At 38.6% G+C, this 18,428-nt stretch overlaps 1 protein-coding gene across 1 annotated transcript; it reads left to right on the top strand.

The window, feature by feature from the left end:
• Positions 1 to 1,138: 1,138 nt before the first annotated feature.
• ZDHHC7 (zDHHC palmitoyltransferase 7) lies at positions 1,139 to 12,676 on the top strand (the record flags this gene model as incomplete). The annotated part of the gene is made up of 6 exons (XM_082005689.1): positions 1,139 to 1,444; positions 4,244 to 4,368; positions 9,414 to 9,510; positions 9,976 to 10,057; positions 11,294 to 11,424; positions 12,500 to 12,676. 6 exons carry the CDS (start codon positions 1,139 to 1,141, stop codon positions 12,674 to 12,676), a joined length of 918 nt encoding a protein of 305 aa, XP_081861815.1.
• Positions 12,677 to 18,428: the final 5,752 nt, after the last annotated feature.

The raw sequence follows: 18,428 nt of genomic DNA, 5'->3' as shown, positions 1-18,428 counted from the left end.
TTGTTTTGTTTCACAACCAGAGAATGTCACCCACACTTAAACCGTCTCCTGTGACTGTCTCAGCTAGCTATTTTAACTGTCGCTCTGGGATCTCTGCACTGCAGTCTGCTTTCATTTCTAATCTCTTGGATTATTCCTTCCCAGTTCTGCCATTAAGACTTACGGATCAGAAAGACTTACTGGGCAGAATGTGTTTTTCTGAATTGATTACTGGTAGATAGGACTGAGAGGTTTTTTTTAAGGGTTTAAAAACATTTCAATTTAAAAATGCTTAATCTGAAGACTAACTCAAATATGAGTCTCTACCTGGTAATGGTCACTTTGACCATTGTAGACTAACAAAGTGATCCTATATTCAAGGTCTTGGGATGTAAACTGAAGTGCAGTAATTCCTACCAGCCATATATAGGCTACCATTAATAAGGGGGGGGAAACAGAGACTTCTGCAAGCCTGTCATCAATCAATGTAATGCTTTCAAGTTTCTCAGACATGGCCTTTTATAGCATGAATCAATATGACTTTTAGGACACAGTATACTTTTAAAATGGCAGGCTATTCTTCATGCATAATGTTTAAGCTTTAATTTGTCTCCTGTTTGTTGATAGCACTTCAGTTCTGCCTTTCCGTATCTTTGCTTGTTAGAGATGTCTGGAAAATAATTCTGTTTTTATGAAAACTATTAAGGTTTCAAGTCTTGTTTTTGTTCCACATTGGAACAACAACAAAGCCCTAAAAGAGTTTTCATTAAATTGAATTAATTAATGTGTTCTTTGAAAGTCTGGTTCGTGTAATCCATTGCCATGCTAATTTAACCACTACCAGTTGTTTCCCTTAAGTTCGGTCTGATCTGAGACCATTTTGTAAGTTATCCAATATATCTTTATAACAGGTTTGATTTTTTTCAACACAATAGCACTTTTGTCAAGAAATTTGGCTGCTTTCTAACTTGCTCTGTTTTTTGTTGAGAACAATGTACTAGAACAGCTTTATTTCCATTCTGGTTTTTTCTCAGTAATCTGTTTTGAACTTGGATATGTTTTATCTTACAGAAATAAAAAATGAGAGCCACCTGTATTTCCAACTTCCTCATGCATAATAACGGTATCTTTGCTTCCTGCAGGGCAAGGCCAGAAAACCATGCAGTCATCAGGGCACAGATTTCGTGATGTTGAGCACCACCCGCTGCTTGCTGAAAATGACAGCTACGATTCCTCTTCCTCAGAGGCCGACATGGCAGAGAGGGTTTGGTTCATCCGAGATGGCTGTGGTATGGTCTGTGCTATAATGACATGGCTTCTGGTTGTCTATGCAGACTTCGTAGTGACTTTTGTCATGTTGCTGCCTTCCAAAGACTTTTGGTACTCTGTGATCAACGGTGTTCTCTTTAACTGCTTGGCAGTACTAGCTTTGTCATCGCATCTGAGAACTATGCTAACTGATCCAGTAAGTATGCGATCATTCCTTGACGTTGGATTGTTCTCTCATGTAGCTCATCATCTGCAGAGAAATGGGGAGAAGTGGCATTGGTCTTCTCCTGCTAGGAAAAGTAGTGTTAGATTCAAAACCCATAGGCTGGAGGGATGATATCTGTACTTTTCCTATTGTTCTGTTAATGAAACCATAAATAATTTTTGACTTGAGGAGCAGACAGTATAAAATTAATTTATAAGGGAGAGGTAAGCTCCTGAGAAATACAGTTTATTTGTAAAATACTAACTCAGGTTCTGAAGAAGCTAATAAGGCTTCAGTCTTTTCTGTCCTAATTTTTCTTCCTTTTTTACATCAGATATATTTCCAAAACTTCGTAAGAAGTTGTAGCTTCATCCTCTTGTATCATTTGAAATGTATCGTCCATTATGGCACATGAAAGAACTTTTAGAGGTAGACATACTGAAAAACCTCAGTCACATATTGACATAAAGTAAGAACTACTCTCCTATATGATTCATGCATTATTATTGTGTTTAGGTATTTGGAGTCAGTAGGAAGGGAGATTTAAGTTGAACCCACGTTGGGACAGTGTAGGTGTAAGAAGTCTTGAAAGTACTCATTTCTTAGGACTTTTACTCTTCAATTCAAGAGTTCAAAAGATGTAATTCTTTATTTTGTACTAAAATCTATTACTCTTTTTGGGCAGTAAATCTCAGGAGAGAGGAGTAAGGGGAAAAACATCTATTTTCTCCAGATTTTTGAGACTGTGACAGTGTATGTAGAAGTTATGGGAGCGTTCAAAAACAGCAGGGTGTTGTAGTTAATGGTTTTCTAGGCCTTTGATTTACTACTGAGCCCACACCCAGTGATGAAGTGTTATGGCTTCTACAGACTGTGACAGCTAAGAAAGCTAATGCTTTAAGGACAGCTTGCTTAAAAATATGTCCTGGTAAAACTCTGTTTCTTTCTAGACCTCTGTAATTCTTTATGGGTAAAACATGACAGAAATTTAGATGAATCACTACCTTTTTTCCTCCACTTTTTCACTGCTGACTCCCAGAAAGGAAGACACGACCATGTGATAGAAACTAAGATTGAAGGAAAAAAGGAATAAACTGCCTCAAAACATATGTGAATTAAATTTAGTCTTATAACTACAAAAATAGATTTTTCATTGAAAGGAACTGAACTGTCTGAGACTGAAAGATGTTTTTGAAACAGAGCATATTTTTATCAGCAAAATGATAAAAGCATGGCCTGAAGTTATTGTCCTTAGTGACAGGTGAATAGGTGAATGTGAGATGTGTTTTGTAGGCATAAATTTACCTGCAACAAGACAAATTTATGCTTTAGGACTTCTCTCTGAGCTAATTCATCATGCTTATACAAAAGTATTAACTTCAATGAGAACATTCATATTGCAAAAAACACTTCAGCAATACAACATGAGCATTTAAGAAACTCTTTCAGTTTGTATCCCTGCAAAGGCCAGCTGGCTCAAGTTTGAAACACCACTTAGCCAAAGAGTTCATCTGGGGCTGTGTCTCAGGCAATACAAACACAAGATTGTTATTCCAGGCAATAAGCAGCAAAAAATTTCTGCCTAAGTAGAGAGGTGTTTTGCAATTGAATCTGAAGTGCCTGCTGGTTTCTTAATTCTGTCCCAAAAACTTCCTTAAGATGTCTATATAAAGTGATGGTGTTGCCAGTGGGCTTTTTCTGAATGAGAAGTAATTATAGAATGTTGCAGATAGTTTAAGCCAACCTGGAGAAGGCTGTCCCTGTGTGAAGTAAGCACTGGCTTGGAGGACTTGGTACAGGAAGGCCATTGCACTTTCATTTGACATCCCTGCTTATTTCACAGTCACTTGTCATAGATAAGCCTTTAGGTCTATAAATAAGCAAGATGACAGTGGTACTTCCCATTATTTTCTTATTACTAATCCAAAGTTAGATTCCAATCTCACGAGGCTCTAGATTAATTTTGTTAAGAAGCAATCCTGACTACTATTCCTGTCTGTTCGTTATCCTTCTCACTGTGTTGAAACAGCTGCTAACGCAGCTCTGGTGAACAGCTCAGAGAACTAATCACTAAAAAATAATTTCTTTTTCTGATGGGTTATTTTTCTTCTGCATCAGTTCCTTCAACTCTTTACCATGTAGCTACACAAACTTTCACAGTAGCAGAAGGCAGCAGGAGATAGTAGATGTAGAATAAAGAAGCCGATGGTGGTTTATGCTGACATAGTGTCCAAGCTAAAAGCTTAAGTATAAAGGAAAAGAGGATGACTGTTCTCAGAAACTTGCATATATGGGGTGGGTGGCTAAATCTTGGGTTCAGAGAGTTGAAATAACACCTTTAAAGTAGTTGCTGCTGATTTAGCTTTTGTGGATGGCTTGGCCTAATAATTGAACATCAAAACAATTAACATACGCCGCTGTAAGAAAGCATGTCTCTCTCAGTAGTGCTTGCTCAGAGTAACTTCTCAGCAAATATTGTACCTGTAGTGCTTGTATCTGCATGTAAAGATGTGTCTTCATTTTATATATGCTAGTGACAGCAGATTCTATCAGAATTATGCTAATACTTGGCCATAGATGAGTCTTGCTGAATTGAAACTGAATTTGAGGTCAAACAGAAGTATTTTATTCATTTGGAAATTATTCTGGCTTATGATGGACTAGTTTTGAGTAAATTAACTTATTTCAGCAGTTATTCTGAGATTACTGGTATGAAGTCTATAAAATGTATTTTTAAACACTCTCATAGCGTCTAAGAAGCTTTCTCTCCTTTAATTGACATGATTTCAGGGGGCTGTACCCAAAGGAAATGCCACTAAAGAATACATGGATAATTTGCAACTGAAACCAGGAGAAGTGATCTACAAATGTCCAAAGTGCTGTAGTATCAAACCTGAACGTGCACACCATTGCAGGTATGCCATAGTTTTCTTTAAAGCAGTTAAGCATATTGAGTCTTGGAATAATGTTCCTGGTATTTATGTGTTATTTTTTTCCCACAAATGTCTTTTGATATCCAGCGAGCATTCACATTCCTACATTGCAAAGTATAGTATATAATAACCATAATATACTATCGTCAAAAATGAATGTGGACGAGGGGGAAGAAGCAAGAGACAAGAGTTTTTTTAAAAACAGTCATACTGGGGTATCTTAAATACGTTGTGATCTGTGAGTATTTTTTCCTGTGCATCATCCTAATTATTGTGCTGTACTATTGATAATGCAGGTCAAAGGGAAGAATCTCAAGGAAATTTGTGGTATAAGCTGATTTAAGAAATGACTCCTGTAATCTTAAATTAAGAAAATACAGATTAGTTTTAAACTTTTATCACTTTAATTTGTGTCGCCTTGTCTTCATAGTCTATCATTTGAAGTTATATGTGAATTGGCAGATTATTTTCCCAAAGTTGTATACAAAATTAGTTAAAAGCACTTCTTTTAACCAATTTAACTTCTTTAAAATGAATTGAAGATTCATTTTAATAAGGACAGAAGTGATGATAATTTGAATTTAACATGCTGTGGAAAAGACAGTAAATGTATCCAGTTTTAATTAATTCTCAATCTTTTGAGTTTTCAGGCCCTGTGGATATGCATTTGTAATGTTTATTGTGTGAGAGGTGAAAGTAGATACGCCTGCATAATTAAGACTTGCATAAATATGTAAATGTTTCTGGTGGCTCTCGCTGGGTGTGAGGAGTGATGTGTATCGAATTGTGTGGCGTATTAAATTTAAGTCTCTGCGTTAGTGCCCGTCAAAAGAACAGAGTGAAGTCTTGTCAGGACTCTGAAATGATTCTGTACATTTGAGGTTTCTAAATTAAATGTCGCAGTGTATGTCGCTTATCTGTGTGAAAGTTATGGCTGAGAAGCTATTGCCATTATAAATACTCTGCCTTGGCACTGAAATCGTGTTCTTCTCTCAGATGTGAGTGGGATTTTGTATCTGGAGTGTGAAGGGAAAAGTTTCATGTCTAAACAGTCAAGTATAGATTTATCTTCAGTCAGTTTATCTGTGTTGTAGGTTAACTCTTGCATGGATGCAGATACCCCGCCTGCCTTCGTGTGCAATGCCTTTGGTTCTGGCTGGCTTTATTAGCTCTGGTGGAGTGTTACGTGAACCCAGCTGTACCGATTGCTCGGTGGGCCTGGGGGTGGAAGCACTGCAGCTGCTTTCTTGCAGCAGAATATAAGCTGTTAATCTCTGGGGATCCAAACCAGCTTTGTGCGGTCTGTTCAGATGTCCTGGCGTTGTGCTGGTGGGATGTGGTAAAGGGACACCTGAGAGGCTCTGCTGAGCATAGGTTGGGTCTTGCTAATTTTCTCATCTGAGATTTAGGCTGGCTCCTACAGAGACTTTGCAGGTATCTTTGCAAAGTGTTTGGTCCTGACAGATCTTACTAATTTGGAAGTAACCCTAAATGAAGGCATCTTACGTTGAACCGTGCATGTGAGTAATGAAGCTGGAGTGTTGGAGAGCCTAGAGTCGCTGCCGCTCCATGTGCAGCAGAGTACAGAGCTGGGTGTATCTTGGCCATCATCCTCAGCAGGCACTGTGTCATTTTGGATGTTCCAGTAGCCTGTGATCCCACATAAGGTGGTGGTGACTGAAAAATTATTTCTTTGTGGAAGAAGAATAAAAATAAGCTAAGTAGGGACTTTAACACATTGTTTATAGCAAGAATTTGAGTGGCAATTATTGTTAAAGCAGAGCAAGAACAGGTAGTGTCTACAGCAAAGGAAATCTGTGATACTTTCAGAGGGTTTGTTTTCACTAACCACTGGCTCAGGCACCTAGCTTTGCACATCTTGTGAATTGTTTTACTTTCCTTGGTAAAATACACTGTGAAATGTTCCACATAAGGGCAAAGGATGCATTTTAATGCTTGCACAGTGCATAACTGGCTTCACAGAACATCTGAAAGAGAACACCAGAGCCTGAAAGCGTATGTGCTATCCTTCAGTAAGCCTGCTGTCATGTTTTTCTCAGCAGTTGGATATGTGGTTTAATTGTCTTTGTTTCTGTTACTCATACAATACATGCTACTAATAGTTGCTGTTAATTTTTCTTAAGTAAAACAAAGGATTTTTTGTAATTTCTTGAATGTTGAATACATACTGCATAGAAAGGTAAATGGCCTGGAAACCAGCTACCAGAATCTGATTCTTTGCCATAGATGTAGCACTGCAGAAGTATACTGAATAGAAGAAAGGTTTGTTTGATTATACTGCCAACGTTTTATTGGCTTACAAACCCATTCCAAGGATATTAAAAGCATGGTCTAGTCCCAAGTAGTCAAAGTGGCAATTTGCTGATAGAAGAGACTTGAAAATGGAAATTGAAGTTGGTTCCAGTTGGGAAATAGTTGCGCTCAAAGCCACAGTGCATGTTTTGAGTAGTAAATTATTAACAGAAGAAGCTTTTATGATGTAGTTCTGAAAATTGTTGTGCAACACTGCAGCAGAAGTTCTTTTGAGGAAGAAAAATGGTTTCATAATACACACTAGTGATGGGAAAAAGAACAAAAAACCTTTATTTACAGCTAAATATCTACCATCAGTGAAATACATTGAACCGAGATTTTACTAAGCAGTTAACATTTTCAGCATAAGGAAGAGGCTTATCCTAAGTGAATGCTAATTCATTTTCACTGAAGGAGCACAGCTGTCATTATTTCTAGCCTATTCTGAGCTCCTGTGTTTTTGTGTGGGGAACTCTTACTCAGAATCAAGTCACTGCGATGTTTGCATCAGTCTTCCTGTGAATTTCTGTTATCCCGACCAATTTCTCTTAAGCCACCAGCTGTGTCTTTCTGAATGTTATTTTTGGCATTCAAAACTGTCGTTGCACCTGCAGTTGCCTGAGTGCATTCAGCAGCAGTGCCAAGCTGGAGAAGACCTTCCTTTGTCCACAGCTGCTTGTTTTCACTACCATATTTCACCTTCCTCTTGTGTAAGGCGTGAGCGTTCCTGCACAGTGAAGTGACCCAGGTTGCAGCTAATGGAGTGACTTCCCCAAACTCTTGCCGCGTGAACATCTGTGCTTGGACAAAGGAAGGAACAGAATACAAGTGACGGGTGTAGGAAGAAGGCAGAACCACTGTTTTCAGCTTTTCTGCGAGTTCATTGAATCATGGTGTGAGATTAGAAATGAAGGCAGGGTTCCAGACATCTGATGTCTTGGAGAGCTCTGTGTGGGCTTGTGAGAAATACTGAATGAGCAAAAGTGTGTCCTGCCCACCTCACATCCTCCAGTGTTTGGCTTGATTGAATCTGGATATGATTTTACTCGGTACGTCACATCAACATTATTTTTAGAGTGACAGTGTATTTTCTGTGTTACCTTAGAAGGCTTGCACCAGTGTAGTGACTGGAGTTAGCTCACCTTCCCACAGAGCTCGGGAAATTAATGAGAGGCTGAACTTAAAGGCAGCAGGCTGTGAGATGAAAATTTTTTGGAGAGCCTTCTGAATGCCTTCTCTTGAATGCAACCTGTTTCTTCTGCACTAGAGAATGGTTGCGGTGTTTAGTTATGGTATTGGGATTTTCATGTGTAACGGGCAGTATTTAAAAAGTAATTTGCATCAGAAGATGAATCATCTTTAATGTCCATAAACCAAGAGGCAGTGGGGAACATAAGGGCTCGGTTATGATAGCTCAGGGCAAAGGGAGCTTCAGAGGAGCAGTGAGTGATTTGGGATTTTCTCATATAACCTGCACAGGAGTATATTCTGCCTCTTGCTGAATTACCTTATAATCAAGCATATGCGATGACTTAAAAATCATTTTATGCCTCAGAGCATTGATTTCCCGCACATGCACACCCCTTTCTTCACTCTAGTGACAGTCATCTAGCTTTGCTTTGTGGCTTGTCACTGGAGCACTCATAGATACCATACATAAATAAGCATGCGTTAAAAACAAAGGATTTTGAATAACAGTGCCTGCATTTTTTAGGCTTATTTGGCTTTGTAGTTGCTGAAATGAAAATGCTTAATATTTTGGATGTTCTGCAGGAAAATCTGAAACACTTTGTGTGGCTATCTTAAGTACAAAGCTAGGAAAATGAAATACCAGCATTACTTAAGATATTGATTTATGGAAGAACTTCAACACATGTTGCAGCTGTTCTGTTTCCCTTGTATAAATGTTCATGTCTGGCTGCAGATGGACCTGAATATAAGAGAAATGAGCCCTCTGGTACTGTATGGCCTAGCAGATGTAAAACAGACTTACTGAAATATTTGACTTTTCTTTCTGGAAATAACCTTGACTCAGAACTGGGCAGAAACTAAGCAATTACTTGCAGAACTAGCAGAGAACAGTAGCGGTTAAGTATTTATTAACAAGTAGGCAAAGAATGTTTGCTGCTTATAGTTTCAATATTTTTGTTTTATGTTGAGGAAGTGAGGTGTGACATTATAATCTGTTCTGTAGTTGAGATTTTGATTGCATATATTTAGAGTTGTATGGCCAGTTGAAACCTCAAGAGTGGCAATTTCTGTCTTGAAGATGTAAATTTCTTTTTTTTTTCCCTGATTCTCAAAATAAATGTACAACTTGAAAGTCTGTAAACTTGAAATAACTATCTAAAAAAGCTCCTCCAGAAAGGAAGGGTTTTTTTAATACTGAATGCAGAAGAACTCAAGCTTTGCTCATGCAGTGCCACAAGTGTCTAAGTCAAGTTATTGGGTTCGCTTGATTGTGTGTTTGGATATGCAATGATTCTCATATTAACACTGGTTTTCTTATATGAAGAGTATCTTATCTACACAGTTTTATGACAAGCAGAAACTGAGTTTTAAGTGAGCAAATAAAATGTTAGTAAAACCACTGTTTGCAGTTTTTCAAGAAGGTAGATTTCTGCACATCATCTTATGACCACTGGATACCCTTGTTTCTACATTAAAATGCAAAGTATTGTTTCTTAACAAAAGCCTGTCTTCCTTTCCTTTAGTATTTGCAAACGATGTATTCGAAAGATGGATCATCACTGTCCGTGGGTGAATAATTGCGTGGGGGAGAAAAATCAGAGATTTTTTGTTCTATTTACGGTAAGCAAAAATCAAGAGCAGCTTGATCTCAGTATGAATCTACCTTGATTATAACAATTCTGGGTGTGCTTCGTAGTGAGTAATAGCTTGAGGGCACAGTTGTTTGGTGGTGGTGTGTTTTTTCCCGTCTATGCAAGATAGTCTCCAAGCAGGAAGATATTTCTACTCATACTCATTTTAATCTTGTAAAGTGCTGTCATTTTAAACAGTCTTAATTTTTCTGTGTTTTATGTAGTAACAATTAGTGAAATGGTACTGTGATTTAGGAAGCTAATCCTTAAACGTTCATTGTTGCCTACACTTTTAGATTAAAATTTAATTAGAATTTGTTTTCACATTATCGTATTGAATTCAAAATTGAAATAGGAAAGTGTATTCACTGAGCAGTGGTGGAGGCTGGCTGAAAGGATCATCTGGTTTACTACCTGGAAGCAGTCAAAAGTAATCACTCTCTCTTATTTCCAGATGTATATAGCCCTAATTTCAGCTCATGCGCTCATACTGTGTGGGTTTCAGTTTTTCTCCTGTGTTCGAGGGCAGTGGACTGGTAAGCAAATATTTAATTTTCCTAATCTAGTAGATATTAAGGGAAAGTCATAGCATTCCACCCATTTCAGTCCCATGTATGAAATATTACAGGACTTTGGTCTTTTTAAAGTGAGGTCCTGAAAATATTTCATACCTGTTTAGCCATCCTCTCTTCCCCCCCCCCCCCCCCCTTTCCCCCACCCTTCCTTTAGTCATTCACTGTAAGAGCTGTGGCTGTCAAAGGCATTCTCGCTCCCTTTCCACGTGGTAAACATGTATCGCTTCTGTAATGGGAAGGAAACAGATAGCTGGTATCTAGAATAACCTCAGCACTGTGTTACCTGAAGCTGCCAGCTGGGCTTCGTGTGTCCCACCACATTTCTCTGAACTACAGCTGAAACCTAAACAAATTTCTCCCTCACTCTGTTACTGGAGCCAACTGTGGGGCTCCTGTAGAAAAGAAATTTCCTAAACTGTCCCAGTTGGTTTTTGGGGGCTCTGACTCACATTTCTTAATGTTCCAGTGTGCCAGAGCTCATTCTGATCTTGTGCTTTTGACAGAAGATGGTTGATCATATGTTCTTCCTGGTACCTGAAGCAACAGAAAATCCATGTGACTGGTTTTTTGCTGAATATTCTGTTAAATGGATGGAGTCTTAGTCCTTTTTTGACTTGAAACATTCTGCTTCCTGTATACTATTCAATTTCTTCTTTGTTTAACTATAATTGAGTTAATCAGTTGGTCAGAGGATCTCCAGCGATGTGATTGTAAGTGTAAGTCAGAACCTGATTACTTTGTGTGGTGAATTAACAAAAAAAAAAAAGCAATCACAGCAAAATGGAACGTCTGGATTAACTGGCAAATCAGAGCTGACAGTGGTGACGGTTCTTACAGCATTTGTCATGTTTGAAACTTCAAGCTGCTGTCATCTTTACATATGTGCAGTTCCGAGTCCTGAAATCGTTTCATGCAAACATTTGTTTGATATCTTTGAAATACTGAGGCAGGATTGCAGTCATGCAGTACTATGTGCTTTATAGGAAGCCAACAGTGTTACTTCCTTAAAATTCTTTATTTCCTTGGGCAACAAACAAAGCTGCTGCAGTGCTAGAAATTAAAATTGTGAAATGTTGTTTCAAGTGTCAGATATTTAGCTTTTATTGCTGTTTGTTGACGAAGGGATGTCTCAGTATGAACATGCTCTATGGATTTTTTAATTTTATTTTTTTATAATTACATTTGTCATTTTCACAGAATGCAGTGACTTCTCCCCACCTGTAACTGTGATCCTGATGATCTTCTTGTGCCTTGAGGGTTTTCTGTTTCTCACGTTCACTGCAGTCATGTTTGGCACCCAAATCCACTCAATATGCAATGATGAAACGGTAAAGACCTCTACTTTTATGTGCTGTAATAATTACTCTAGGAAGATGTGATTAGAAGTTGCTTTATTTGTATGAGGGGAGGCTCTTATTTTGGAGGAATCTGAAATAGCTCATCATTTTTATTTTCTACAGTTAGAGGAATGAATATGAAATACTTTCTTGGGGATTGCTTTCTAAGTTCTTGCATTATTTGCTTTTCTGACATAAATTTTATAATTAAGCTTTCAGTTACAAAGATTGGACAGCTTCTGACTTCAGCTTGGACTTGCACTTCTCAACTGTCACACATTCCTGATACGTTATGATACGTACATTCATGAGACATGACTGCTTTTCTCAGGTTTACACTTAAAGTAGCTATCTTGTATCAATCCTTCACACTTTCCTCTACTTTGACATACTTAGAGTATAACCAGAGTTTGGACGTTTGGCTCCCTTGCCCTTAGATCTGCAGCTTTAAGCCTTGAGAGGATGTTTTGTGATGGATAATTGACTGGAAACATAAGGAACTTGAATCCTGTGGCTGTTCAGAATTTTCTCCTGTGGGGCTGTTTAAAAGTGTACTGTACTGAAAAGTAACTGTGAAAAACAATTGGTAAATGTCCAGCCTTCATTAGTGGCAAGTACAAAAAATGATCATCAAAATAATGCATTTGGGAGAGCAAGCCTGGCTTCAGTAATCACAGTACCAGAGCTGTCTTGGAAGCCTTATTGTCTCGTTTCATTAACTGAGTAAACAGCCTCTAGTGTAGGTATATTGTGTGCAGATCTTCTACTTTAACATCAGCTTTTCTGGTCATTTTGTCTTTTAGTTTGGGGCAGGACGGGGGGAGAGGTAGACGTAGACCAACCTTCTGGTACGCATTGGATGTTCTAAGTCTTCTGCCCTGTACCCACAGGGATAAATTTGCCATCCTTATTTCTTCCTTACTGAATAAATAAGAATAAGAAGCTAATGGGCTCACTAGCGGTACATTAAAAGAATGCAAAATAGTCATCAGTTTTGGTAACTGCTATTAGACTTGACTAAACTTCAGACTTAACAGTGTGTCACTGCATGGCTGTTTATACACAGGAGATTGAAAGACTGAAGAGTGAAAAGCCAACATGGGAGCGGAGACTACGTTGGGAAGGAATGAAATCTGTTTTTGGGGGTCAGCCGTCGCTCCTGTGGATCAATCCTTTTGCAGGATTTCGAATCAGGCGACTTCTACTGAGAGCAAAGAAAGGAGGACCCGAGTTTTCTGTTTGAGTCTAATTATGCTGGAACTTGCAAAAATACTATGTAATATTTATTTGGGGCCAGAGAAGGCTGTCTACATGTAATCTGTGACCAGGTGAAACCAATATCAGACATTTGCTTGTAGCAAGCAGAGTTTTATACGTTTATCGTCACAGACATCTCATTAACTTTCAGAGACACGAACTGGATCTGTAATGGTCTTAACAGCAAGATAACAAAGGAAAAGCACGTGGTCACACTAAGGAAGCCAAATGTTGTCATGCTACTGTAATTTATTTTATGAGATTAATTATCCATTTTTGTTAAACCCTTTTTATTTGATAAATGTTTGGGGAATTACCTGTGTGTTTTTATAAAAAGTATATACTTAGGTGCCATTGTCAATCATCAGGAGGAGCATTATGGTGAAAGTTGATCTCAAATGAGACCTAGCCTTCTAAATGCAATTTTCAGGGAATAGTGGTTTGTTCACTTTTAATTTATATTTCAGCTTGTCCTAATAAACAGAGCTGTACTCTTGTGTCCCACTTCAGGCACACATTCCTCAAATGCAAGTGTTTCAAAGGACTGGTGCACACAACAGCATAACACATCAGAGGCACTGTTACACCCCTGCCAAATGTCTTCCCAGGCTCACAAAAGCATGCCTTGTGTTTGGCAGTATTAATCTCATATGGCATTTAGGTAAGTTCTCAATCTTTGGTAAACAACACTTTTAACTAACAGCTGTGGGCCATATTCTGCCCCCAGATATGCATCTCCAATTCTTAATGCGTTGATTCTAGAGGAACTTAAGTGTAGGTGTTGGAGGATTGTGTCTCGTCCTCTGTGCAGGGAAGGAGGGACCAGTGACTGTATCCTCCTGTGTGAGATTAAAATGAATGTACTGCAGACTGGAGTTAATTAACTGAAAACAGTTGTCTTTGTAAGGTCTTGCTCTGCCCCTTTTTTTATTGTACAGACTTTTCATAGAAGGAAAGCTGTTAACTTAATGATCTCTTGAACAAATACATCAGAGGAATGAGGGAGGTTGCCTCTTTTTCGAGTACAACAGATCTGAAATGTAGAAAGATCTGCAATAGAAGGAATTATTTTGAATTTAACAGTTTTCCAGCCAAAACTACTTTAAAGAAATGAGAGCAATATAGATCTAGAACTGCTTTATGTGGGCCTGACAAACAGTAGTAGTGCTAAGAAATGTTTATAAATCTACAAGTAATGAAATCCAAGCTGCAAGTAATGAAATTCAGCTAAAAGTGGATTCTTTAAAAATGACATTGAGACTATTTTTTGTATTATTGTTAATCTGTTCTATAAATCACTGACAATATAAAGGCTAAAGCAGGAGCCTTGATGCATAGCTTGAAATTGTGCCTAGAAAGTAAATAGCTCCCTGTTCTGGGACTTGCCTTAAAATTGTCCTGTTCTTGCTTTTGCTTTGCCAGTAGCACTGGTGATCTGTCCCACCCCAAGCAGTTCAATGTGCTGAAGAATCTTGCGTTAAAGTTTACGTACTGCAGAAGCTATATTTTCTTTTTTGAGTGACCTGCTTCTCCATTTCTTTGTGTTTGTGGCATCTTCGGTCCAGCTTCACTGGGTTTTATACCATTGGGTGAGTGAAATTACTAAGGAATCCATTTATTATCTATGGCCCTGCGAACAAAACTGTGCAATACTCTTTATTATGTTCACTTTCCTTGGGGGAGATGATGTGTAACACTGGACAATTTCTAGGTGGACACATGCAATGAAATTGCAGTCAAAACTACGAACAGCACTACGCCCTGTGTAACTGAGGGGAAAGTTGGAAGTTCCACAAGAATCTTTGCATATTTAGTTACACAGCTTAAAGATTGGGGGGAAAAATGTGTCTGGCTTTGTCATGAGGCTCTTAATGTGTATATTGTTTAATAAAATATCCTGATGGAACTCAGAAAATACCACGTCAAGCAGTTGAACCCTGTGACTTAGCAAGTGTGTGCGTGTGTGAAATCAGGTTTACTTGGCTTTTCAAACCCTTGTTACATTGTAATTTTTTTAATGTAAAAAGAATAAAGTAATGAATTGAAGTCCTAGTTGATTAACTTCTGCTCCACATGTCACTTTTTTGCACATATATGTGCGTATTCACATATATTTAGATTACAGCAGCTTCAGGGTAATGGCTTGTAATTTCTATGTACATGTATATCAAGTAACGGATGATACTGCTCCAAATTAAAGATGCTACTCTGCTTACTAATGGTTTTAAGCTATGCTTAAGTGCTTAGCTGTTCTTAAGCATTTCTTTTTCTGCATCCTCTGATGTAGCTGCTTATCTTTGTCTCAGGTGAGTGGGAAAACACACAGTGAATACTTCCTATTTGGAAACTCTTAACAGGGTATTGCGGGCTTTGCACCTTCAAGGTATTTGTGTAATGCACAGGGTTGGACTCCCTAGTTTCTCTGCCCAAATGTTGACTTTTTCCACTAGTTCTGTAGCCTCAGATACAAAGACAGTCAATTTTGCAGCCTAGAAAGCAGCAGTTCAGGTAGTTGTGAACAGAACAACTGACCCAGCAAGGGTGAGGGACAGGAGGAAACGAGGTTTACAAAGGCGGGGAAGGGTGGAGAGGCTGGCACCAGTTTATTTCCAACAATTCTAAAAAATACTGTGGTACCTTTCCTGGTTATAATATCACACTTTTGTACACTGCTGTTCCTAGGTATGGAGAAAATAGCTCCAAATACATTCATGTAAACTTCATGCCATGGTTTCTTGGGTTTTTTTAAGCAGGTTAATGATTTCATTGTATTTGTATGCCGCAACAGTGAGGCTGTGCTGTATTTACATGTATGTTAGGGAAGAGCTTGTTTACTCTCCAAATGGAACAGATGTCTCTGCAGATGGATCCTGCTAATTTCTGTCCTTTTTATTTTCTTGTTTAATTTCTAGTAGTAATGTTAGGTTGTTTCCTCAACCATTTCTGAAGTCTTAGACTTCAGAAAAGGTTGAGCAGTTGCAAGTGAGAATTCATTTATGGACTTCTTTATGCCTATCCTGTGTGGAAATGTGTTTCTATGAATGTTCTCACGTCTTTCTGTTGGCACGGTGTTAATATGTGAATGTATTCAATGCTGTTGGAGAAAGAAGGTGGCACAAGAGGTTTTGAAATACAGAAATTGGACTGTAAAATGATTCTTGAATCTGTTAGTAACACTAAAATGAAATGCGCCAGCGTTACAATTCTGTATATTTTTTCAGTGTTAGTCCTCTGAACAGAGTAACAGTTGAATTCATGCAGTGTACCTTGTGGCTGAATGGGGATTGGTGCTTCTTGATTGAGATTATTAATTTTTTTTTGCTTGTGTCACTGTGTTCTGAATTTCTTCATGGAGGGAATACTGTCATTCAGTTTTTTCAATATTTCTTGATTATTGCAGTAGCGTATATACTGTTGTAATGCAAATTACCCTTGTCATACCCAGATAGAGCTCTGGAAAACAGCCAGCATGCATCAAAGCAATCACAGTCCTAAGTTTCTTAATAACATAAGTAGAACTTTGTACCTCTAAAATATTTCTGCAATTTCTCTTAATACTGTAGTGCAGGATAAACTTCAAAAAAGACCTAGATTCAATGTTAACAAACCTAAATGTTATAACTGTGAAAGAAATGGTAACTTACAGAGAAATAGGTATGCCTTTATTACCTGAGATGCACGATTCATGTTGTTCTGACAAAGCAGCTGGCATCTTGCCAGACAGCCAAAATATTTTTAAATGATGGCTTCGAACCTCTTTTGTTAACAAAATCATCATTCCAATAAAGCAAAAATTTGATAAAACTGTCATTTCCAAGGTATGGTTGCATAAGACTGTTGGCTTAATTTAGACTGGGGTTTGACAGAGGGAAGCCAGAAAGAGATTTTTGCTATGAATTTATTCTGGCCCTTCATACAGGCCCCTTGTAAGACAGTAAATTATTCTTGCTGTAAACCTTCACCGGGCTAGCCGGTATCTGCTTGTTCCTGTAATTTTATTTTCTTCTATCAGATAATATCCTAGATTGTTAATTACAACAATCTCAAGCGAAAGCTGTGCTTTGCAGCCATAGGTGATTCTTTTTTATGGAGAATAAATCCTGAAGGTGAAAATCCCCAAGATATTTGTATTGGAGAAGTTAATAGAGAAACTTGAAAACATGGGTTTGAATTAAAGAAAAAAGGCAAACTGTCCCTATGAAGTATGAGAGTAAGGAATTTATTTCCCCCACAGATTTATTTTCTTACCATTAATGAGTATAAATGTACGTTTAATCTACACGATGGAGGGAGGAACTGGGAGCAATGTTCGGTGAGTACAGTTGCATCTGTTTGCAGTGGAACCTGGTTTCCAGAGATGGCTGTTTCAAATCAAAGTTATCAGTATATAATGTCAGATCAAATTCATCATAGACAGTAGAAAAATAAAACACTGTGCTCCTAGGTGAAATTCAACCCCGTCCTCCATGGTTTTCAAATCTCTCTTGTGCTGTAGAATAGCAACTCTAAAATATCTCCCCCATGAATGAAAGGGAGCCCGAGTACAGAGTGTTCCCTCTGATGAAGGGCCAGATGCTTCTCCCAACTTCTCTCTCGAGCCATGGGCCTGCATTTCCACCGTGTCCTCCAAAGTGCTCCATGAGCGTTAGTGAAATAACGCAAAGCCGTGCCTGGGCACCATCATCTCATCTTTGCCACGAAGGGGGGACGCGCGAGGGTTGACAGATTTGTGCGATCTGGCAGAACTAAGACTTCTCCATGGTCTACTGCTGTTCAGTACGGCCGCCCATAACTGCTCAAGAGCTCTCTGACGGAGGTGGTTGGACTTCTGTGCAGGTGAACATATGTTTTGTAGAAGTCGAGCAGCCTCCTTTCTGAGGAGGTTCAATTTATGCAAAATAAACACCGTACCACAGTGGCCGCGCTTTAGGAAGGTTTGAGGTTGTATAGTCCTCTGCTGGGATCATTTTAAATAGTTGTAACGTGGTTAATTAATAGTTGGTCACCTACTGCTGATTAAGTTAAGTTTTACATTTAGTGCAGAAAACCCTTATGTTTTAAATACAAACATTTTTTAAAATCCACGCCTCACAGGAGACCTGCCTCTGCCTCTTTTTGCTAATTTAGAGCTTTGACATTTAGGTTGCCGACATTACAAAAATACATAAACCACAGCAAAATCATAGCTGTGTGCTGGGAAAAGCGGGGTTTTTTGTTGCCTCTTCCAAATATGTTTGCAGTAAAAGTCTGCAGAAGATAGAAAGAAGCTTCTTGCGCTTCCTTCCAGGTGTGGGTTTTACCAGACCCAGCAGCCACGGTCTGATGCAGAGCTCCTTGCTGCTATCTCAGAGGTCTGTTACGTGTCCGCACGAGAAATCTGCCCAAATAACTCACAGCTGCGCTCTAGATACACTGGAAATGATGGAAGACAACCAAACATTCGTGTTCTTGATCACATATAGCCAGTAGCTGACTGGCAGTAAATGTTAGCTGGTCTATATGGAATAGGACACCTCTGTGTGGAATAAGAAAGTGTTGGCCGGCAAAGACTATGAAGATGTTCTTCCCAAAGCTTAACATGCAGCAGGAGAAATGGGAGTGTAATTAAATTTTTAATGGGAATGGCCCTTTTCATACTGACAATTCCAGACACGCTGTACTCATTGACAATTACCAGGAGCTGTGTAAGGCGTTTGGGTTTATGCAGGTAGCAGCCAAAGGCGTTGGAGGGGTCTGAG

Source organism: Phaethon aethereus (genome assembly GCF_964289735.1).
Source record: "Phaethon aethereus genome assembly, chromosome: 13".
Classification (NCBI taxonomy): Eukaryota; Metazoa; Chordata; class Aves; order Phaethontiformes; family Phaethontidae; genus Phaethon; species Phaethon aethereus.
This window is presented reverse-complemented; position numbering and strand designations above follow the sequence as displayed.